General features: G+C 44.7%; 1 protein-coding gene across 1 annotated transcript; it reads right to left on the reverse strand.

The window, feature by feature from the left end:
* Positions 1 to 10,407: 10,407 nt before the first annotated feature.
* On the reverse strand, positions 10,408 to 14,556 carry COX20 (cytochrome c oxidase assembly factor COX20). The gene is made up of 4 exons (XM_068400921.1): positions 14,287 to 14,556; positions 12,074 to 12,188; positions 11,867 to 11,930; positions 10,408 to 11,280 (listed from the first exon to the last, which is right to left on the reverse strand). Exons 1-4 carry the CDS (start codon positions 14,317 to 14,319, stop codon positions 11,139 to 11,141), a joined length of 354 nt encoding a protein of 117 aa, XP_068257022.1. The 5' UTR covers positions 14,320 to 14,556; the 3' UTR covers positions 10,408 to 11,138.
* Positions 14,557 to 24,376: the final 9,820 nt, after the last annotated feature.

The following is a 24,376-nucleotide window of genomic DNA, read 5'->3' on the forward strand; positions in this document are numbered from 1 at the left end:
TTGCCTGTGTTCTGAGGTACAGAATTCAGAAAAGCTTCAACATCCACACCTCTGAGGTGCCTGTAATTCGGAAAGGGGATACGGAAGTCTTAAGTACTCCCCCGCTCTATCACAGTAGAGCAGAGGCTGTATGTTCGTTCAGTCTGGGCCCACGGGCAGAGGAGAGACTCCCTCTGTCCATCGTAGCTCTGATTTACTCTTAGAGCAGGGGGTTATTTTGCTGTGTGAAAAGGGCTTGTATAGAAAAGCCATTACCTAGAAAGTCACTGATACTAAAACACATTTGCAGTTTGTGCTTAAAAAAGGCAATAGAAAACTCAGCTGATGGCTACAGAAAGGTGAGGAAAGCACAGCTGTATGTTCCCCCAGTGAGAGGGCGGAGCCAGCTGTCACATTGAGTAACTCTTGCAGCTTATAAGGACTTGTTTACATGAGGAAAAGTACCTGCGTTAGAGCAGCCACGCTGCTCATGGTGGCAGTGCAGCTGCTAGTGACATACAGTGTGGGGTTTGGGTGTTTTTTTCCCCTGGAGTACAAACTGGGTTTGCTTTTTTCTAATTGAGGGGTTATTTTTTTAAGGGGCGCACACACTTGGAGAGCCTGGGACCTGGTTCGGTAGCAGCAGGAACGCAGCACATGTCTGTGCAGCTATTAGCAGCAGTAGCAGTAACATTGCTGCTGGCGGTACTCTCCTTGCAGCCCTGTCTGCTGAAGGTGCTTATGTCTCTCGTCTTACAACAGGTTATAGCCATTCTGCATTGTATGATGGGGCCACGTGCTTAGCTGCACACTGAAGGCAGGTCTGTGCTGGATAGCTTAGGAATAAACTGCTTACAACTGGAATATTTTTTTGTTTTTATTTCTGCCTTTGCTAGTAGCAGTCACTAGGATACACACGGTGTAAATGGAGGTGCTTCCCTCACACACCGCAGTTTTGGCAGGGGCCTGTGTCCTGAGAGTAAATGGACTGTGACCTGTGGGACATCAGGGCCTGGCTTTGACTCTGGGGTGCTTTACGAGATCCCTGTCCCCAAACCCTGGCTCTGCAGTTGTGAGCTGGCCCTGCTCCTGCGCTGCACGGGGAGTACTGTGAACAATGAGTACGTGAGCAATGCTGTCGTGTGTGTATAGGAGCTCCTGTATAGTGGCACCTGTACACACACTCCTTTTGGTGCCTATTGCAGAGTAATTCTTTATCAGCAAAGACATTTTTAGAAATTCTGCCCAATTTTTCTCATAGTGGAATGAATTAAACCAGTGTTCTGGCAATGCCATGTGCAGTCCATGCCACTTGCATTAAAAAAATTGTCTTCTTCATGGTGTAAGCCACTAGGGTTTTTAAAATCTCTTACAACACTCTTGAGCAATGAATGTTTTTAATAGAAATAGGTGATGAAGTCATCTTTTAAGATTCATTGGTTTCCTTGTTCATAACCTTTTGGAAAACTAGGCCAGTGCTTTCTAAAAGTGTAACCTCAGATGAAGCCACAAGAAATCAAATGGAGTCACAGAGAGATGTGAGGTACTTTAATACTTCTGCAGATGTTTTAACTGTCAGAGGCTGGACTCTCCCAAGCAAAGAAGTCTGCATATACTGTAGTTGTGAACTAGTAAGGTAGGAGTAAGTATGGCTGGAGCTGTCTCAGCCTGAAGCGCTGCAGAGGATGGGGAGAGCTCCAGGATGTCACCAAAAGCTGCTGAGAGGAAAGCGGAAATTCAGAAGAGCAGCTTTGTAACACCGGTCTTAACAAACCGGCTGTGGGGAACCTAGAGCAGCACACCCCATCCTAGACAAAGGCACCCAGTGTAGGTGGAGGGAGGAGGCCTCTCCTTATTTTAATAGCAGATCAGTGAGGAGTTTTGTGTAGCTTTTCTCCTTTGCTCCATGACCAAGGCAGGAGCTGCCTCCTGCAGTGCAGCAGGCCTTTATCTCGCTAGCCGTTGCAGGGAATCGGCTGGAGTCGGGACTGGGCCAGTAATTAATCTGGATGTGACTCCTGCCTTAGTTTGTCTTTCTGCCAGCCCTGGGAGCGGCAGGGAGATTCAGCAATGAATCAGTTGCTGCGTAAACTCAGCTGTAGCTTAAAAAAGATGCTAAATGCTTAACACATTGTCAACATCCAAAGAGAAAAAACAAAGGCAAATGTAAAAACACCAGTAATATTACTCATGTGGGTGACTTGATACACAAGTGTTACCTCAGAGCAAGTTTTTTCTCTTTTCTGGTTTAGTAGACGATCTTTGCAGTTGCAGAGTAATTTTGGTCCTAGAATTTACTGAAATCAAACCGATGGGTAAGACAGCTCATTTTTCCCTCGAACTTTTTCATGCTCAGAAAATGTTGATGACTTGGTAGTCAAGGGCAGATGCCATTTACACTAATGAGTCGGGGATCTGCTGCCTGGTTAGCACACAACGATTGAAAGGGAACTTGTTTTTCTCAGTGTTAATTCTCCCTTAGCTAGGCTCAGATAGCTGCTTACTGGGACACCTCTGATAACTAATGTGGCACAAAAATGCAAGTACGTGTTTTCTGGTCGGAGCGTGGCCTTCGTTTATGTCACATTAGCCTACGTTAACTCTTCTGCTGCTCTGTGCTCTGGAGGTTTTCCCCCAAGTTCTAACAAAAACTTGTTTGCTTTAGACATGGAGAGGTCTGTGCTGGCGAGGAGCACTGATGGAGCACGAGTTCTGAAACGGTGCTGATGCCCAAGAGAGTTGCAAAACAAAAAGGTCCAGAATAGTACTGAAGATCTCCCTGGACGTCAATGCATGCTTAAAATACCAGTGATTGTTTACAAGGTGAGAGATGTAAGAAAGGCTTGATTCTTTTTTAGTCTCTACGCAACCTATTCAGGCACAGCCTAGAGCCATGTTCGGGCTCTGCTGAACTTTCAGCTTTGTGGTGCTGTTGAGCAAGTAGATAAGATAAGCCCTAGTGTTATAAAAGGACTTTTGTCTTTGTGGTAAGAAGGTAGTAAGAGATGGGTGAGAGGAAATGAGTAAGCCTTGTTGGAGGGATTTACTGTCATTTTTTTTTCTGAAAGAAATGACATGGGGTTTGCTCACATCATGCTGAGAAACAAGATTCCAAAATAGTTGAGCTAGCAGAGGTGAGTCCACATACAGCATCGCGTGCAGGTTACTAGCAGCAGAGCTACATACCCAAAGCCTGGCACCTCCACACTGTGCACACTTTGTCTTCTCTGCTTCATGCTCCCTGCTGCGGTCAGAGCACCTGGGGTGCTGTGGGGCCTCCAGCCCAGCCTGGGAGCGCTTCATCGGAGGGAGTGAATTCAATTCCTGAAAGCAAATTTACTGAGTGGGTGGTCCTCTGCACCGCACTGGGCTTTCTCTGCCTTGGGTTTTGCAGATTCTTCGTCTCTCAGTAGGTCGCAGAATGGCAGAAATGCTGTTTGCAAGGCCCTCTGGAGATGTAGTCCATCCTCCTGCTTGCAGCAGGACTGGCACTAGTACTCAGGTCAGCTGGGGCTTTGTCTAGCTGAAGCTTGAAAAGCTGCAAGGGTGGAAATTACATGACCTTTCTGGGCAACCTATTCCAGTGCTGCACAGCCCTTGTAGTAAAAGTTTGTCCTGCTGCCTGGCCTGAAGCTCCCGAGCTAGAGTTTGCTGCCATTGCCCCTGCTGCATCATCTGCAACTAGCAAGAGGCGTTTGGCTCCATCTTTGTAACTGTCCTGCAGATAATATTAGGTGGTCATTATGTCACCCCACAGCCTGCTCCTCCTCAGACTGACTAGTCCAGCTCCTTCCACCATTTTTCCAGAGGGCATGTGGTGAGCTCCCCAAACACCTCAGGAGCTCTTCACTGGAGCTTCTAAAGTTTTTTGACATCCTTGTTGACTGAGAGGCCCAAAGCTGGACAGCAATATTGGACGCCCTGCCTCAGCAGTGTCACGTACTGGGGGATAAGTGCGTTCCTTCATTTGTTGGCCACATACTTCCTGATGGAGCCCAGACTGTGGTTTGCCTTATTCGCAGTGAGAATGCTCTTGGCCCACGTTCAACTTGGCGTCCACTGTAAGTCCTACTCTTTTCAGCAGGGCGGCTGTTCGGCTAGCTGCTTCCCAGCCTCTAGGGTACACTCTGTTATGTAAGCAGCTACCTTGTAATAATTAATAATAATAACAATAATAATAACAATAATAACAATTATTATTTTTAAAATATAATTTATTAAATTGTTAAATACTAAGCCAAGCACCTCAAAAAGAAACAATAGATGTAAATCACTTGTGCAAATTAAATGTCTTGTGTATTCTCCCTGTTTGCTCTGAGAGACCTCAGAGAAAGTGGCTGTGATAGTGCAGTAAGAACTATTTCAGTACTTACATATCAGCAAACGTAACACTTAAATGTCACAAAATGCATTTGGTTTCCAGGCCTAGGACACCCCTTCAGTCACACCTTTCATAAGAACTTGCCTGCCCCTTTTTTACAAGGGTATCACCCCCTGCACGGAGCAGGGGCCACCGAGCGCCACGCCGGCTGGCTCCCATACGTGGCTGCCGTAGGAGCTGCTTTCTCTGAAAGAAAGGAGGAGGTGGAAGGAATCGCTGTGACCCAGTGCTCCAGTCCGCAGGGCAGCATGCTGAGCCCAGCCCTGCTCGGCACTGAGGAAACTCTGCAGCCTGCTCAGCGGTGGAGAAGGTGGAGGCCGGGAGACACTTCCAAAAAAACAGTATGTCCCCAGCAGCTCCTGGACATTCTCGGGAGGGGGCTGCTGCTACTGCTTTGGCAGCCGCCTTGGCACAGCCCCGGGATATTTATGCGCCTCCATGGCTTGGCAGCTGGCCAGTCCTTTTTTATTTTTTTCCTTTAAGGAAACACCCGCAGAAGGAAAACGAGAGACTCCAACGGTTTCTTTCAGCAGATACTAGTGCAGAAAACAAAGAGGAGAGAAGTTTTCAGGAATGATCTTGCTTTTATAGATATTTACTGCCTTGAAAGGTGTATTATCCAGCAAGTACCAAGTATAAGTATCCTCCTCCAGCTCCAGAACAAACCAGTGAAAATTACACTGCTGAAAGCAACGGAAAGGCTGCTGGGGGAAGCAAGGGAGTGCACAGGCTCCTCCTTGAATGGTGGCTCTATCTTGAGCGTTCCAATTAGCATGGATCCCACTGGAGATCACCAGTAGATGGAAGGTGTTGCTGATGTATCAGTAACTGAACTCCTCTGAATTTTGTGAGGTTTGCTGCCATACCAGGAGTATGAGATTTCATACAGGGCTGTGGTTTGTGGCGTCTCACAGTTCTCCAAGCGTTCCTGAAGTATGGGGAGCGTGGCTGCGTGTGTGTGTCCATGTACATGTGTGCACGCGGGGGCATCCTTCGCTCTGCTTGAACTGAATGTTATTCTGCGGGAGCAGCTTGCTGGCCCTGTGGTAGGTGGTCGCTCTGTGACCCTCTTACATGCTCTTGGTGTGCATCTCTTAGATGATCTTGAGGGTGCACATGTGGGTGACGGAGGCATACAAACTGTGGTATGGTGTGCCCAGTAGAAGGATGGATTGTGACACAGAAAATGGTGAGTATAAATGAATGGCAACAGGCTTTTGGGATGGAGAGGACCATCGTGCTTGTTAGCGGGAGTAAGAAGTCCACTGCAGTAGTGGTTCAAGGGGACTTTGTGAGGTTTAGGAAGAAAGGGCTGAGGTCTTTTTATCCATCTGGAAGTCTGAGTAGGTGGTTACCGAAGAACGTGGCACTTGGATACTATCAGAGCTAAGAAATCGAGTCAAACAAGTTCTGTCACAGCCTCCCAATGCTGCCTCAGGGTGACCCTCGAGGGCTTTAAATGTTGGCTGAAAGCGTTACAAGCACAGCATGTGATAATCAGTGGTAGTTCCAGATTCCTTTGGGGGGCCTGAAAAGAGTATCATCCCCTCTATTTTGAGGAAGAGGTCACTGGAAAAAATTTTGCTCTGTATTTTCTCTCTGAAGGACTCCTGCAACAGCCGTTTGTGATAATATATCTGCCCAATAATAAACCACTTATTGGCTTTTCATCATCAGCGATGTTGCTACTATCATCTCAGCCAGAGCCTGAATGTTTCCCGACAGTGAAGGGGATGTTAGTTTCCCTTTAATCACTTAAGTAACATATCCTAAATGTTCTGTTGGTGGGGATCGTGGGCACCCTGACTGTGAATTTGCTCAGAAGAAGGAGCCATGGGCAAATGGGCTGGCTGGATCTCTCATCCTGTTTCCGCAGCATCTGTGCAGTGTCACAGTGATGAGGTGGTGGAAAAAGATCTTTCTCATTGGGTTTGGCCACCTCGCAAAGGTAAAGGTGGTAAGAACTCTTGACCTGGATGATGAAAAGCATGAATATCAGAGACTTGTAAAGCTTGTATGTGAACTCCAAAATCCTGCCACGCACATACATGCAGGCCTGAAGGCCAAGATGCCTCATGGATCAATGCATACCGTGATCACTGGAGCTGTTTGCCATCAATAGGAGAGATGAGGATCTATTGTCTGGGGAGAGAAGCCACACTGGCTGAGAGCTGTTCTTTGTAACACATTTGACAAAAGAAACAAGGAGGTTAAAAAATAAGCAAAGCATGTGTTTCCTTTTCTCCAGAGTGTGAAGACAGACGGGGGAATCTTTGGTTCTGTTAAATAGATCACCGCAATATGCAGGCTGGGTATTTTTGGAGCTGTGGCCAGTCTAAAGAAAAAAAGCCCTGCAGTGGGAACTATCTGCTCCCATGGCGCACTTTAGGTGCTGCCAGTGGACTCCTGGCATGTTCAGGAAAGTTGAGGGCTCTGATGCAGTCCTGCTCATGGTAGGTGACATAAGCTGGAAGGATTAAAATATCCTCCTCAGAACGAACTGCTCTTAATCTTTAAAACAAGCAGATACAGGGATGCTGTGACGTGTTCCCACAGGAGCAGGCAGACCCGCTGCTGGATGGCTCTTGGGCAAACTATGAGCCCATGCAGAAAAAAACAGAGCACATGTGAAAACATGGGGGCCTACGGACAGTCTCAGTCAGGGTGCTGCTAGCCATGAGTAAAAGCCTGCATTTTCCTCAAAATGTCTCATCCAAGGCTCTACCTTCTCTGCACCAGCCCACTCCCCCACCTCCATTTGAAGGTTTAGCAGCTATACTTGCTTAGTGTAGTATTTTCATTTTAAGCCTAAGAAGGATATATGTTCCAAGGCCTTGAGTCACATTAACTAAAATTCAGATCCACTTCTTGTGTTTAATTAATTCTTGGTTCTTCAATTTTAAAAAACCCCAAAACATCAAAGGATCATCTTCTTGATCACCTGAACATACTGTAAAACCTTCGTTTTGATCAGTTTCCCAAGGCAATAACGACATATTTGTCTCAAACTTTAAATGGAGCAAACCAAACAACGTTCACTGGTAACCACTGAGCTCTTGAGCTAAATGCCTGAGTATGGTAATGAGAGAAGTATGGGAATTAGTCTGCTAAGCTGAGAAAATCTTTCACTTGGAAGCTCATTGCAACTGAGTTCACACAGTACTTCATTGTTACCTGGGTTGCTTACACCAGAAATAACAAACGTACTTCCCTTCCCCCGCCCCCGCCCCCCCCCCCCCCCCCCCCCCCCCCCGCCTAAAAAATCACCCTACCAAAAGCCAGACTCGTTTGTTAATGACAGGAGATGACCCTTCCTTTGCAGCACTCGAGGACTCGGGGTGGGTGGTGACACACACACGATAGCCTGGAAGCCTGCAAAATGCAGCGAGAGCCAACATCTCCCCAAAATCTCTGCTTAGATAAAGACATAAATGACGAGTTTGGGACGACAGCTGTAATTGCCTCTGCTGCCAACTCCAGAAAAGTCCTTGGGTGTTGAGCCTGTTGCAGGTGTCAATGGCTGAGGCATTACATTTGCTTCAGTGAAAGGCACTGAAGAGCAGAGGCAATCTGATCGCACGCACCTCTAATAACAGAGTTGGCAATTAACCTCAGATTGCCGCGTTCCTGCCTGTTGCCTTGACAGTGACTTTCCTTCCTGAAAGGCTGGGAGGCCATGCGCCTGTGTGTGGTGGGCTCCATCAGGAGCTCCGAGCAGGGGCTCCTGCCCAGGGGGCTGGCAAACACCTTTTCCCAAGAGTACCCCTGCTGCGGGCAGCAGGCAGAGCACGGTGTGGAGGAGCGAATGGGGCCATAAACCCATCCATTTTTTTGGTGATGTTTTAGATTGCTTTAAGGAAGGATTTTACTAACTTCAGGGATAAAAACTCAGTGTGCGCGTCGGTCACCGTTCAGTGACCAAGTAATGTAACTGTCAGTAAAATCAACAGGCTTTTAGCAACTTTATAGCTTAAAGCTGCTATACTTCATTCTCTCCTTTTTAGGGCTTATTCAGAGTGCTGAAAACCAAACATCTTCAAAATTACTATTTCTCGTCCTTTCTCTGTCTGCAAAGTTTTAATTTGAGAAATATTTTGAACCTGGATAAAGAAAGAACTACCACATCTCTCATTAGCAGCAATACTCAAAGATATCAAGTCCAATGATAAAACACAGATGGATGCTATGTGTTTCCACCAATGACTTAAATTTTAAAAATTAGCATTAATTGGGATACGGATCACTAATTTTAAAAAGTTAGGAAATTATTTTCAAATGTTAAAATTACTTCTATTAAGTTACTACAGTTTTTATTTTCTTGAGAATGTATCCTAATTCATGGATCTCAACAAATAATGTTGAGATTTTTGGTTTTTGTCCTGTCCCTCACCATTTCAACAGCGGTTTGTAACCCATCAGTCACTTTCAATCCACTTTCCATAGCTGGCACAGAGGCAGCTGCAGCCAGCACTTCAAGGAATTATGTCAGACTTTTTTTTTCCCCCTGCATGTTTAACCATGAGCATTCTTCCCTCTGCTGTTGCAGACCCTCCCCTTTCACACTGAGTATTGCTCACAGCTTCCTTATCTTTCCCCCCCTACCCCATTCAGCAAAGGCTTTGACTTTTCGTTAGCTCAATTCCTCCTCAACTTTTACTAGATAATGAAGCTCAAACATGTTGCCCAGACTACCTCCGTACTGCCTCTTTCCCCATTCTTCTGTTAACATCTGGCATTCTCATTTTACATTTTGCACAGCAAGGCAGAAGTATTAGATCGGTTATCTATGCCATGCAGGTACATCTAGAATTTCACAGTTATTGGCCAGAATTGCTAATACTGTAGTTAAGATGCTATTGAGCTAATACCCTTAAATGCAGTAGCTTAACCCAACACCAATTAACACCGGAGAGGATTTAAGGCTGCAGTTTTCCCCAATTTTTTCATTTCCACAGTATCATGATGCTTCTGCTTTTTTCTCGACCTAGTCACAGTACTTGTGCATTTTGAAGGATGCCATTATGCACATGCTAACTTCTCTCCTACCAGAACAAAACAGCTTTCTCTTCTTTCTCTGCAACTGCTCTTTGCCAAAGAGTAAATTTTCATCTGCATGCTTTTGTTTCCTAACTCCCCAGCTGAACTATGACCTCGCAGCCAAAAGACCCCCTGCTTAGGCTGCAGTTCCTTTTCTTAGGTCACATAGGAAAGAACTCAACCATGTATTAAAATAGGAGCTTGCTAAGTCCTTGCGCACGGCTCACTCCGTTTCCCACTGCCGCTCCAAGGGCTTTGAGAGGCGACGCCTCCCTCCCCCTCAGCACAGAACCAGGGGAAACATTTTTCTTTTCTGAATTAGAGTTAGCTACCACTTAACTTCTGAGATTAGATTCTGCAGTGAGGACAGAAAGTGCTTCATTGCACTAACTCAAGTTTTCTGGATACTTTTAGTATTAAACTATTGAGTGTCCTCCATAAAATTTCTCTTTATTGTTTCCTCCGAGAAGAAACAGGAGGAACAGAGGGAAAAAAAGGAAACAGTATACAGGTTTGTTTTCTTCTTGTAAGAGACTAATCCACAGGGGGTAAAAGGTTAATTATCTTAGTGTAAATAGCATGTTTGTTTAATGCTCTCATGCATATTTCCAAATTAAATAAGTAAGCAGAGCAATGCTGCTGTTTACATCTGGATTCCCAAACCTCCCCACACCTACTTGAGTTAACAACAGATCGCAAACTCTCTCAGACTAAGTACAGGGTGGACGGAAAGGACTATTTTTGCTCAGGGAATGCCTTTAGACCAAAAAGTGCTTACAGCATAATACACTATAAATTATTTTGTGAAAAAAACACATTGTGTCACTGGCGCAGACAGAATCAAGCAAGAATATTATGCCATCACTCATCTTTTTACCAATATGCTATTAGACCTAACACTGTATTCCATTATAGGATGGTTTCCTTCAAATTATATAGTGATATTTCTTCTACAGTGAAATATACAAGTAGAACATGCCTTTTTAAAAAAAACTACTGACCACTGCTGCTTACAAATAATGTAAAGTATTATTCCACCAATTGTAAGGAAATGTCTTAAACAGAAGAGCAAGAGTTTTAATCAAGTAAAACGATTAGTTACTTACATAGCTTAGACTGCTTCTGAAGTGTGATTTTATTCTCAGTTTCACAAAGACAGAACAAAAATGGAAATCCTTCAACTTTACAGTGTATATAAATCATCTGACGTTATTCTGCAGCTGAAATCTTACAAAGGCTACTGATATCACCAACCTTGCACAAGCAAAGTCTTCACCTACTGTTTAAATATTCCTGTTTTACAAACAGCACAATTAACAGTAACACTGAAGGATACATTTACTCAGAGAACAGCTGATGAAAATATTTCCCTGTATTTAAACGAGATGTAATTACAACTTTGCTAAAACAAATAATTCTGTTTATAACGGAAATTAAAGCAGTCCCAAACCACTGTCATTAATCCTCTGAGGCCCTGTAATAGAACACATTAGTTCCCTGATGTTTAATAGGAGGTCATTCCTAACTGTGTACATAATCATATACATACATACATATATGAAACAAAGAAAGGCTTGTATACTGACTTAACAGATTCGCTATGGATTTCTTGCTCAGATGTGCTAGGAAAACCAGCATGATTTATCACTTTTAGGCACCTCACACATCTACAGGGAAGACTGCCATTTTTGGACCACCTTCTCCCAAAGCTGTATTAGACCACAGACTCCTCTACAGCAGACTATGAATCGCTTCTTTCATTGCCAGTTTGTTTTCTTTCTGGATCAAGAGAACTGCCTTCAAATAAAAGTTTGTTTCTCATTCCTTCTTTAAGCATTCTTTGCCGGATCCTGTGTTGGGCTAAATTGTACCTGCAGTAAAACCTAGAGGGGATGAGAAGAAAACACAATTCCCTGCTTTATATGAGTGACAGTATCAAACTGGACTTATTCAGCCAGTTGAAAAGTTGAAAGCACATATAATAAGGCTAGTAAAATTCATTATGAAATTATGAATAATGAAAATAATAGGGTAACTGCTATTTCTTTAAGGCAAACATTATGCAGCCACTGAGGAGGGGAATATATAAGTCCAATGGAAAATGCTGATTTCTATAATTTGGATCTTAATTTCATTACCATTTAGATGCTCCTTTTATAATTAGGACAGAAGGATGGCATATGTGAAGGAAAAAAGAAAGAATTAAGACAGACAGGAATAACTGGGTTGTTTGATCCTTAGGATTTAAGAAACAATAGCAAGTTTTAAAAAAATACATTAACATAACAATTCAAAGGCATTGAACTCTTTTCCCTTAAAAAAAGAAATATTTCAGGGAGAAGGAAGAGGACACTTTGCTAGGCAAGTTTTTTATGGAGTTTCAAAAACACTGTGAAAGGTCACACAGGGATCATGTTGTACAAAGCAGCCAACATAGGTCTCTCAAAATTCAAGAAGCGTTTTACATACCAGTATCCTAACATTGTGCAAATAAAGCCACCAACTGCAAAGTCACAGGATCTTCTAACTCTACCTGAAAGAAAAACAAAAATCCTCAAAAAAATTAAGAGAAAAAATCTTGGATGACTTCCCATTATTAATAAAACCTAACAGCAAACAGGAATTCATTTTCCCTTGCAAATAAATAAATAAAAACCAGAAGGAATAAGTACTTACTAGTTGCTACAAAATGTCCAAGACCCACAACGAAAGATCCCAGGGAGCCATAGAGCACTGATTCTCGTGCACATGGGACACTTTTAACATCAAGAAATCCTAGGAGTTTAAAAGACTGTACGAAAAAGAACACATATTTAAAAAATTACTTTTGTAGCAGTCTATGATGCCAACTCCACTGTAAAACTGACTTGTTATCCTAGTAGTCAAAAATAATCACTTGAGGATTTCCTACTTCCAGGGTTATATCTGAGCAAAAGTGAACATGCACAGCTGTGTCAGGAATGGTTTCGGAAGAATTAACTATTGATTTAGGCAACATCATTTTGTACAAACCTGTTGACCCATCCTTTCTATGGAATATTATAAAAAGAACTGTTTCATTTTTTCCTTTACATTCTCCAAAAAAGGAAGGGAGAAACCCCTTAAGAATCAACAATCTTTGTTCAAAGACAACACTCAACACAACAAACAGGTAAAGTTACATTCAATTAGTTATGCCATGTAATTTTAATATCTGAAAAGGCGAATGTGCTTTAAAAAAAGTGAAATTACTTGAGAATGCACATGTAGTAGAGAACCTGAAACTGAACATTGAATAAAAACATTTATAAACCAGTAATTTTTAACCTAATCCTATGTATAGGCAGGGGTTGTGCACGGAAGTTCTTCTATATACAACGCATAAGTTTTTAAATGAACCTACTGGTAAAAATTATTCAAACTACTGCATACTCTGTCTCATATCTGTAACCTACCCTAGCTTATATCTATCAGTTTTCTATGGAATTTTCATATGGCAATTACATGTGGCATTCATAAACCCAACTGCAAACTGACAAATATGTTTTTCATTTCAGAGATCCCCACACTGGCTTCTGCATAATCCAAGTCTTCTACCTTGAAGACAACTCATATTTCCCACCTGACAAACATCCTTGCAAACGCACACTGGTGCCACAAGCAGGAGTGAGAACCTACACACAAAAAGGCCTTGGGATGACATGGGTCAGGGTTGGGGTGGCTGCACTGTAGTTAACATCTGCACATCTTTCTCGTATTAATTCTTTTGTTAGGGATGGTGTGAGAATTTGTCTCCATTCTATTGTGTTTAAATCCTTAGACCATTAAATACCACGCGTGCAAGCGTACCAACCAAAATCTTGAAATACGACTTTTAAATGGTTTTATTTTTTTTGTAAAGCTATTCTACTTGGCCAAAGTAGATTTTGGAGTACTACAGTCAGCTATTTGTGGAGGGCTGACAACTCTGCGAGACAAGCCATTTTGAAGCACGCCTGATTGTGGTAATAGGGATGGCAAGCATCTGACAACAGCTGGATTTGTATGCAAGTATGGAAATCCCCATCAATTATGTTATCTATGTTCCCCATGGACAACCATCAGCTGTTTCCACATAATCCCTGTGTACAAGTGAGACAAAAAGGATTTGGTCTAATCTCCTAATGAGTAATTTCAAGTCCTCTCATATGGAAGAAGTCACTTGATATGCGGCTGTTGTTGGCTAAGAAGGTATCCCTGCCACATCCATGCAGCATGATGCATCCTTCTAAAATAGCACTTCACCTGTTGTTATACTTGAAATCGCTTGTTATGACTCTAACCATTGCTAACTGCTGGCGGGACGAAGGCTCAAGTGTCACGCCAGTGTTTCACCCGCAAAGAAAAAGCCCCGTCGAGGGGTCCGTGGAAACACAAACGCAACCGCCTCCCTCCCTACACCCGGCCCTACAGAGCCGCAGTTCGGCCGTCGCTGCCCGTGTGCTCCCGGAGCAAAGCCAGCGGGGTTCGCAGCCGCTCCGCGATGACCCCTCGTGTCCCCAGCGCAGGGCTCCCCCTCTGCTGGCGCGGGCAGCCGGGTGGCCGCACTCCTCCTCCTCCTTCTCCTTCTCCTCCCCGCGCCCGGCTGCGCCTCAGCGGGGCGGGCGGCGAGACCTTAACACGCGCGACAGATCACAGACCCGGCCCGGCCCCGCCACCCACCGAGGACGCCTCTTGGCCGCTGCTCCGGCGGCTTCCCCGAGGCGAGGCGGCTCCGTAGGGGCACGGCTCCCTCAGCCGCCCGCCTCAAGCCGGGCCGGGGTGAGGTGGGGGGCGGGGGACAGCGCCCCGCGCGCTCCGATGAGAGGAGAGGGCTGCGGACGCGTGCGGGACGGGAAGGGCGCCTCACCGCCCCCCCCATCCTCCATTACCTTCCCCGCCTCAGAGTCGCCCTCGTCCGCCATGATGTGACAGCGCCCTCCCCGGCCCGCGCCGCCACCCCCGCCGCGCACCAGCGAGGCCGGACTGCGGCCGCCTAGAGAAGGCACCAGGCGGGGCCGCTCTACCCGCCGCGGCCCGCCCCATCTCTATGGTGCCCGTGGGGGGCGGGGGCGGGCGAGCGCGCCGGCGCCATTTTAGGTCCTCGCGCGGAGATTTCCAGCAAAATCCTTTGTTCGGTGAAATGGGTCACGGCGCGGGGCGCGCGCACGCACGCACGCGGGGGGCGGGGCGGAGCGCGGCGCTGGCGCTCAGCGTGCCCCGCCTTTCGCTGCTTCGGGCGCGCGCCGCCGCGGTGGTGGCGCGCGGCGGCCGGTCCCTCGCGGTGCGCAGGGACGGCGGCGGCGTCGGGCACTCGCTGCCCGCCCGCCTCCGCGCACCGTGCGCGGCCCCGCCGGGGCGGCCACCCGCGGCAGTGTTTGGCGGCGGCGTCCTGGGGGCCCAGCGCCACGCGGGCTGTGGGTCAGGGCAGGGCGGCCCCCCCCGCCTGTGCCGCCTGCCTCCCGCCGACGGTGGGTTTCTGTTTGCTGCTTTGGGGGAGGCAGCCCTGCACCCTCACAGGCCGGTGCGGTGTCACTCGTGTTGTCGGGCCTTTATTACACGTGGGGAGGGTGACACAAGCCCTCCATATGGCTCCCTGTTGCATTCTGGGTCGTGGTGCTCCTTGCCATAGAGCGTTGTGTTGAGCACGGGTTTAAAAACAGCTCAGTGGCCTACCATAAATCCTCGAAGAGAGGCGCTGCCTCAGTCTAGCGGTCTCATGGCCTAGGCCCAGCCTGTCTGAGCTGAGTTATTAAAAGCTAAAAGAGTAATAACAAGACTTAGGAGACATAAACACACTCGTGGGGAGGGAGGTTGTGGGAGCCTGCATGGGTGCAGGTAGCCTGACAGGTTCCGACATGGCGAGTGAGAGGAGAGGTTACTTTCAGTGTCCACAGAATACAACCCGGCGTGCTGGAATGGGATGAGGAAAAGATGACCTGCAACTGGGAGAAAAGTACCCTGCTGGCAGGGGGAAGGAGGTGGAGGAAGAATTGTTTCAGAAGAATAATTGCTCTTGAAAATGGTCTCATGTGGGACAATTACAACTAAATTGGACAAAACAGTAGTGGGTTCAGTAGTGGTAAATCCTGTGCTAAATCAGGTAGACGTACTGGAAATCATGCCTTAGATATATAGTTGTACCTGTAGTAATATCTGAAGAGGTGAATAGTGCTCAGTAAGAGGGGACAGAGTTTTAGACTTCTGCAAGATGCTATAAAAGTACATTTTGCTGCAAGAAAACAAGTCTCTACCTGCCACCTAGTGAATTACAGGGTAGGTTCAATTTAGGACCTTTCCATCTCAGCAATAAAGTATAACAAGGATGAAAGACGTGTAGTATTGCTCTTTGATTTAAAAAATAGTGTGTGGTGGAATGCGTTACTTTCCTAGGGAGAATGAGATCTCTTAGACCTTGTTAAATATTTTTGTATGTGTTTTTTTTAATCCTATGGTAAATAAAATGGTCTTTTTCACAAACTGAAGTTTAAGCCAATTTGAGTTTTCTGGTACTACTTATGTATGCTCAGGATTTTGGAAACAATGTATTTTTACACATAATCAATTTTCATGTATCGCTAGTTGAAAAGTGCTACTGTACATTTGCATAAACTATTTTAAATCTCTGATGGATTAGAAACTAGTCTCAATCCTTCCCACCAGTCCTAATCTATCACTGTTTTATCATCTTTGTAAACTTTGCAGGCAATGCTCTGAATTCATGGAAGACGCTGATTCAATACATTTACTCTCTGTTTTCAAAAGATCAGTAAACATCGCTTGAATTGTGCATAGCGTAGCCTGTTTAAAGCTAATGTGTATTATGTATGTAGTGCTGCAGACACAGGACATTTGCTATGATATGTTAAAACCAATATTATTGGCATAATCTCTCCTCGGAAAAGTTTGTAATGTCTGTTTTTATCTTAGTTGGTTTAAAAAATGTAATTGCATTTATTAAGCCATGACAAACATTGAGGAATATAGTAAGAAATCCCAAGAGCGTGCTAGAATGTTTGAGATTAACAAGCCCACGGTGGTGAAAAACAGACACTGCTTTTCCTGTCGATGAGGTGGCCTGGCCTACAGAAGTTCGTATTTTGAAGGAGAAGAATGGAAAGATCTTTTTTGCTTTGAAACAGGAAATTGGTTGTCAAATTAAGGTGCTGGAGAGCAGAATACACAAACAGAGCATCTTCTGTCTGATAGTCAAGAACAGGCTAAGGAGAAGCGCATGGTTTTCCCTACATATCATTTATCCCTTTTCCAAATAGCCACATCACACAAATTACACAATTATCCATTGGCAATAAACGTAATATTCTAATCTTTTATCCCTCTCTTTGGTACTGAGTTATTAATCTGCTTTACTGTTGCACCTCACGGTTCTGCTTCATCTGTTGTAGAAGTTGCTCTAAAATTAATAACTGTTACCCTTTGTGGAATGAGAAGTACCCAGAGGGCTGCTGGACAGTGCTTGGGATCAGTGAAGACACTTGAGCTGGAGCCTCCGTAGCTGAGAAGCAGCGGGGCTGCTGGCATGATGCTTTGGGGTAGCCCGAAGCGTGCAGCTGGCTTTCCCTCGTGGCCTGTAGGGACCCGAGACATCAGGGGGTGCGGGGCGACGTCCTCCAGCTCTGGAGGAGGGCAGGGCTCTGGAAGCACAGGCCTCATGCTTCTGCTGCTTTTCTCCTGATGTGCTTTGAAGGCCCTGGAAGTAGGATGTTCTTTTTCACATCCTGAGTTCAAATAAAAACGCGGGTAACTAGTTGTAGCTAGCTAAAATGCAGGTGTTAGCCTGTTAGTTGATCAAGCGGGATGAGACTGTGCGGGCACGCGGTACTGTTATGTTTATGAGGGTGATAGTACAGGGAGTGTGAGAGCTGCTGAAATAAGCCGCTGCCTTGCCAACGTGATTTGCTACAAGGGCTGGACTGACCTTGAATTAAACCCTTGGTCCAGCTGGCCGAGTAGAGACACATCGCAGAGTATCTTCCATTGTCTCCTGCCAGTGTGTCCTGCAGGGAAGGTGGCTGAGCAAGAGCCCTGGCCAACACGCCTTCCTCCAGTGATGGGGATGCTGCGCTGTTTCTGGAAGCTGGGCACTTTGTGTCTACATTTGGGATTGGTACCTTGGTTTTCTGTCCCTAAAGGACACGACTGATACAGAAAGATACTTCCTTCCTTAATGACGCTATCTGGAGCTAGAGACCCTTGGCAGAAGCTGCCTATGCACGCTCAATTTTATCCGTCATAGCGTGCTGACTGACAGTTGCTCTCAGCAGTTTGAACTTTTCCTTTATTTATGCAGTCCTTATTTTTATTAGTGCTGATCACTAAGGTGTAGCATCCTTTGCTGTGAAGCCGCATGCCTGTCCACTCCATCCTGAAACTGCCATCTTGGGAATGGTTTGGACTGGTCTTTGGCAGCAATTCTTGTTCTGGCCCATCACCCTTCACCTCCATGTTTAAAGGTCAGGCCAGGCAAAACTCTTTTCAGTCCAGCGGGAAAGAGGCCGCTGTGTACGGTATGTGGGGCAGTGGACGAAAGGCGCTCATGTCACAACGGTGCAGACAGGAACCTGGGTCACTGACTTCTCTAGTGCTTATTTCTTTCATTACACAGAGCACTTTCTTGGCGGGTCTGAACCTACATACAAGGATCTCCTCAGTTCTGAAACAATTTGGGCTGTACTCCCTAGAAGGAGGAAGCCATCCAAACGTGGAATTTCCTACCTTTAGCACCTCTTGGTCATGTAAGTTAGTTTATGTAGCCTTGTGGAGAAGCAAGCACCTGCAAAAGATGTGACAGCCTGTCCTAAGAAATACATTTAATAGGCAGTATGGATGATAACCACTTTAGACTGATGGCTACCGTAGACCTTTCAGATAACTAACCTTCAGTGAGATGAGTTCAGCATCTCCCCAAGGGTCGCATGCTCTGCCCAGGTAGTTTGCGAAGGCTCTCCTCCTGGTCTGTCCGTAGCAGGTGTTATTGGCAAGTGGAGGCTGCTCTGTCTGTTGGTATCAAACCACTCTCGGCTTTGTCTTTCAGCTCCACACGTAGCTGAAACTGTTCCAAAGTGGGCTGCTGACACCAGAGGTGGTCCAGTTTTTCCTCTTTGCTGTGCAATCCTGCCTTCTCTTTTGTACCACCAGCTCTGGCACCTGATGCAGCTGAAAATTAACACTATACAAAAGCTGTTTCCTGGCCGTTGTGAGGGGAAAAACTCACTGAGCTTTTGAGAGCAGTGCAGGTTTAGATCAAGTGCCTCAAGAAGTTGCTCTGTTGCAGATGTTGTTTGGTAGGTAGCAGGCCATCAGGTTCCTGGGCTAGTAGCTGAGGCATGCCTCCAGAGAAATTGTGGAGATGTCCGGTGGGACTTTTTATCTGTCTTTATGGTCACCCTGAAGCTACTTAAATAGCAGTCATGCAATTGCTTGTGGTCACCATATGCCATTTCGTGAGCCATGAAAGCAGGGGGTGCTTAGAATTGCCAGAAGTCAGGAAGAGGTTTGTTATTCCACTCATGTCCTCAGTTGTCGTGAGGGTGTTTGTCCTTCAGGAGGAGGACATCATGTTACTGGATGGAAGTGTGTAGGAGCTACATATTTTACTAGTTTTGTGGTGGTAAATGGTTATTCTGATGGCTGTAGAGATACTGTGCCGTAGGTTGTGTCAGAGTAACCACCTTTGTGGGGACGGGGCAGGCACAAAGAGTGTGTGCAGGCTGCGGTTGCTAAGGCAGTCAGCAACCACACTTGTGCAATTGAATTAAAAAATTACTTTTTTCCCCTCAAGCATTAATGCTAATGCAAATTAAATTTCAACTGCAAGACAGTTTTATTCTGGGTTGGCTTCGCTGATTGTTTCTGTAGGTTGACTTTGCCTAACTTGTTCCTGACTGCCTGTACAAATGATCTTTCCAGCTGCAACACATAAAGGATGTTCATTCAACATGCCCCTCTAAAAGCCAAGGAAACAAAGGCAGGCTTTTAAGGGCTTTATTTCTTCTGCCAGATCTTTTAATCTGTTTATCTTATTCGGGCACTTGATTCAAAAAGAAAGAGGGTTTTATATTAAAAAAGAAGGCTTATATAAAACATAACGGTTCTAATTGCAGCTATGCTGTTAGAGGTGGAGCTACATTTAGAATTTCCTGCCTTATTAGTAGCAATTGGACTTAAGGATACTTCTGACTAAAAATAGAACAGAGTTTTTCTCAATTAACCAAAATTTTTCATATAATGTAAATTACTTCTATTTTGTCTATAAAGCACGTCTTAAATGTATTAGTGGCAAATACTGACAGACACTAAGCTTTCCTGTACGTCACTGTAATCCACTTCAAGCAGACGATGATAGCATTTATTTCTGCTATTTTTTGGTCCATTTTTTTAAGTTGCATCTTTGTAAGAGGTAGAGCTTGTTTTCTGAAACTGGAGACATTAGGAGATATATGCTATTTCTGAAACAAATCTGAATAATAATGACCTAGTAACCATAGGGTTATAGAGACAGGAGTGCAGAAGGGAGCTCTTCTCTTGCCTCAGAGCTACTTTACTTAGGCCTGTTTCATTCCTAACATGTTTATCTAACTTTCTTTTAAAACTTCGCTTCCATTTCAGATCTTAATTTTTCAAAATACAGTAGCTGTCCTGAGGTTTCTATCATGAACGGTGTGGAGGGGGATTATTATGAACTCTGAGCCTCGCGTTCCACGTCTGTCATACGAACATGTCAGGCTTAATCTTTATTAATTCCTGAGGGAAAACTGGAGACTAGAACTAATAAGATATTTGTATGGTAATTGTTTCTTTTGGGATGTGGTTTCTGAGAATTCATAACAAACTGAAGAGGGTTGCGCCAGTAAGAAATTTATTTAGAAATAAGCTGTTTAAGCAGCACAGCAAAACCAGAAAATTCATAAGGGAAAAAAACCCAAAATCTATTGAAGGCTATTAAATGCTCAGGCACCCTCTCAGGCGTAAGAATTCCCTCAGCACAAGTCGCTGGAGGCTGCAGGGGTATTCTGAGGAAATATCATGGTGTGCTTCTCCTGTCCTTACACTTTCCCCCATATACCCAACACTAGCTAAATTAACTTTTCACATGACTCACTGTGTCTCTTGCATTTTTGCCAAGATTAGGCTAAAGCCCAGAGAAGGGAAAGAACCTTCTTACTGCTTTAATGTCCTATGGTCTGGACAGCTGGTTCATTTTTAACACAGAGAGTGATATCATATAATGATATCACTGAACTGAAGGGTAAGAGAGGAGAGAAGCGGTGTGCCAGGAGCCACTTTGACGATGTGTTTTGCATGCAATGTGCTGTTAAAGTAGATGTATAATTGGCAGCATACAGGGAAAGAGGAGTCACATTCAAGGACTGGAGCATATCAAAGTAGACACTCAAATCAGACAGCTGGAGAGGATGTTCAACTGGAAAAAATATGGTGCATCAGGTAGATCTCATTATATCTTGGGGTTTTTTTAAATTTTCTTTTTCTTCTTTTTTCCTTTTTTTGAGGGGAAGGTAAGGGGTTTAGGGTTTTGATTTTAATTTTGTAATCAAGTACTGAACATTTTAGAGTAGGTTTCACTGACTTATCCCCAGCCCACCTTGTCTGGTGACATGACTGTCCGCTAGTACCCTGCCAGATGCAAGGTGTTTTGTTCCACTGGAAGTAACAGTATGCTCCTAAGACAGCCATCATCCAAAGTACATGGCAAGACTCAGAGAAGTCAGGGTATGTTTTGTCATCAAGCTACAAAGGCTATTTTCAGTATGCTAGGGCAGGATCTCCTATACAAAATAGCACACCTATGGCAAGGGGCAAAGGAAAGAAAGCTCGTGGCTTCAGAAGGATCTCATAAGAAACAGCCAGTCTGCAAGGCTGAGATTTGAGAGATCGAAGTCAAACACAACATATTATTTCCAAACAGTTGTTCCAGATTTGCAGGCACCTCAGGTCTCCCACTATGGTGTCCAGATTCCCTGGCAAGAATTCAAGGTTTTTCTCATTCATGACAGGAATGACTTCATGTCTTGCACACAGAGAGTGTTAATTTAGCATATAAATATTCCTGTACCTGGTGTGGTTTCTGCTGCTTTCTGAGAAGGATCAGAGGTTAAAAATACTTTGTTATCTTGTTGCTAGTATTTTCAGATCCAGTATTTTTTGCTCTTTTCCTGATGCCACGCTGTGACCTGGCCTGAAGGCTGAGTCAGTCTGTTGGTGACTGGCTACCGAGGACTACGACCTTCTGTCGGATTTTGATTTTGGAGGATCCTAGTTTCCTGCCTAAAGCATCGGGAACTGGGCTAAAGTCACATCTACGAATTAACTCTATAGAACACCTGATGCAAGACAGCCAGCAGAATTTGGGGGGGGGGCAGAAGCTGTGCTCTGAGGTTTTGGAAGATAGTAGGGCAACTGGAGCTCTCTGGGTTGCTGGGGTGGACCAGGGGGGTTTGTGTGCACCCTCTGGCACTGAACTGTTAGTTGTCATCCCCCTCCGTATGCACAGTGGTGGGTGCTGCTGGGGAAGCCTTCAGGAGCTTCCCTTGGTGCAGGGCCCAGTGCTGTTAACCTCAACAGTGAGATAGTTAGCTGCTCCCTAAATTCAGTTTCAGACCTCCTGAGCGTGGGCATCTATTCAGTGGCTACTGATCTATGCAGAAAGGTTTCTTTATTTATGCTGGTAGTTTTATTTTCCCATACATTTTCCCATGCTGATAGTTTTATTTTCCCAGCATGTCAGACTTGTGCCCTCTCAGTACCTCTGCAGGGGCAAGAGCAGAAGCTAAACATGCGCTTAATTACGTCACTTATAAACTGTTTAAAATTCTTAGAGAGGTGGATAAAATTGATGTCTAATAGATTAGTTTTTCTTGTTCGCTAAAGCTAAAATAGCCTAACACCAGCCAGAGGTAGCTGGTGAGTTATTCTTCCAGTCCCAGGGAAGTCTGTGTTGGCAGGAAGCTTCAACAAGGTTCGCCAAACCCGGTGCTTCAGAGAGGGGCCATTTCTAAGGTGAGGAAGGGAAAGGAGTGCTTATTTTGATGAATGGTCCTTCAGAGTGCTAACTTGGGCTTATGGTAGTATAATTCTGAATAATAGTGTCGGTTCCATCCGATTCCCACCTCGTCCTTGCGCTTGGGAGCGATACGTAAGTTCCCATGTTTTATGGTTTCCTTTTTATGTTTGTTTACCTCCTGTGAGGGTACTTTAAACTTGTCGATCAAGATGATCATTGCAAAACAGCAGTTTGTCTTAAATCCCCCATCTTTTTCAAATGTTTATAATGGATATTAAAAAGGGAATGCTGTTCAAAGCTCTGGGTTTTGGCTTTTTTTTCCCCCAACCTAACTACAGGCAAGCCTCAGATTTATTTGGAATATATTAGAGGTCTCTTTAAAATCTTATCTATAACTGGCATAATCATCTGCCCAGATGAGTTCTGGCGAAAGGCACACCTAAGAAGAACTTAAGGCATTACGCTGTTATTTTTAAGTCAAATCACGGAACAGTCCCCAAACTCTCACCATTTCATTTATTAGGTCTTTCTCAAAAAAAATGCAGAGCTTCTATGCACTCAACGGAGTAGAATTTAAGCATTTTGATTTTATTTAAACCTCAGGAACCATCAGCTCCTTAGTTACGAGGGGTGTGTCTGCTAAAAACAATCTGTCACCTGTCACTGGGCTTTTAAGTGACTGTGATTTCAGATCCAGATCTAAGACAGGTAATCAATGAAATCGTGCAGACTTCAGTTGAGAAAAGTGCTAATTTTTGATGTTATCATTATCCACAAGAGTGCTGCTTTTTCAGTTCATTTCACATTCTTATACAATTTCAATCTATAGTTACGAAGAATGACATATGGACTGATTTTAGCTCATTTGTAAAGGTGTATCAGCTACAAATTGTCCAGAACCTGTGAATTTATATAAATGCTGGTTAAACCTAATTTTTTCATAATTAATGCAGCTCAGTTTCTGAAAAGTTTCTAGAATCCATACACACATACGCTGATATTTCACCAAAACACTAAGCTCCTGAAATCCTTAAAGCTTACTTATAGCTTCAAATTTATTGAGGTTATTAGTAAGATTTTTTTGGGGAAAAAGAGATCGGAGTACAGACACGGAATTTTGACCAGTGCTAAAACATCATGTAATCAATGAAGAACAGCATCATTAAATAAAACAATAAAACCTGTTTTCCAGAAAGATAAGAAATTGTTATTGGGCCTCTATCCCAGTAACAACGAAGTTACCATATTTAATGGCACTATAAACTCAGGTGAAATAAGGTGGGAAGGGATCCCAAGATGTCATTTTGTCCAAAATTGTGTAGGAATTATGGACTACATGAAAACTGCACACAAATCCTTTCTGCCTCTAGCATCCTTCTTGCGTATGTACACCTTCATGTCATCATTACAAATGAATGCCTCCACGAAATGCTGATGTGAAGGGAACACTAAATTTCATGTATTTAATTTTTAGTACCAATATATTATCCTGTTGGTGCAGCCTGCTTTCACATCCAGCTAACATGTCTGATCAGAGTAAATCAAACATCTGGGAAAGCCGTGATTTGGAGAGCCAGGTACCACACCTTGTATGTCTCCTGGCATGAGTCAGGCTGCTCGGGGCTGCCTGCATGGAGCGGGAACCTGCGCGGTCTGAGCAGGATAGCTGGAGGAGCCCCAAGAAGCGAGGTCTTGTTTGGCTTCTAGATCCACAGAAGAGCAGCTGTAACTGTATTCTCTTCTCTCATGGCGAGTTGCTGGTGGCTGCTTTGTTGTTCTCCCCTCCATCTTCCAGGCCCCGCATTTGCTATATTCCTGGGGGATCTTTGTGCTAGCGTAGCTACATCTGCCTACACTGCGTTCACCTCTGGCCTTACCACGTGCAGTGTGGAAGCTGAACATGTATTTAGCCGTCTTCCTGGGAAAGGGCGGACCATGGA

The sequence above is a fragment of the Nyctibius grandis genome, chromosome 1 (assembly GCF_013368605.1).
Source record: "Nyctibius grandis isolate bNycGra1 chromosome 1, bNycGra1.pri, whole genome shotgun sequence".
Classification (NCBI taxonomy): Eukaryota; Metazoa; Chordata; class Aves; order Nyctibiiformes; family Nyctibiidae; genus Nyctibius; species Nyctibius grandis.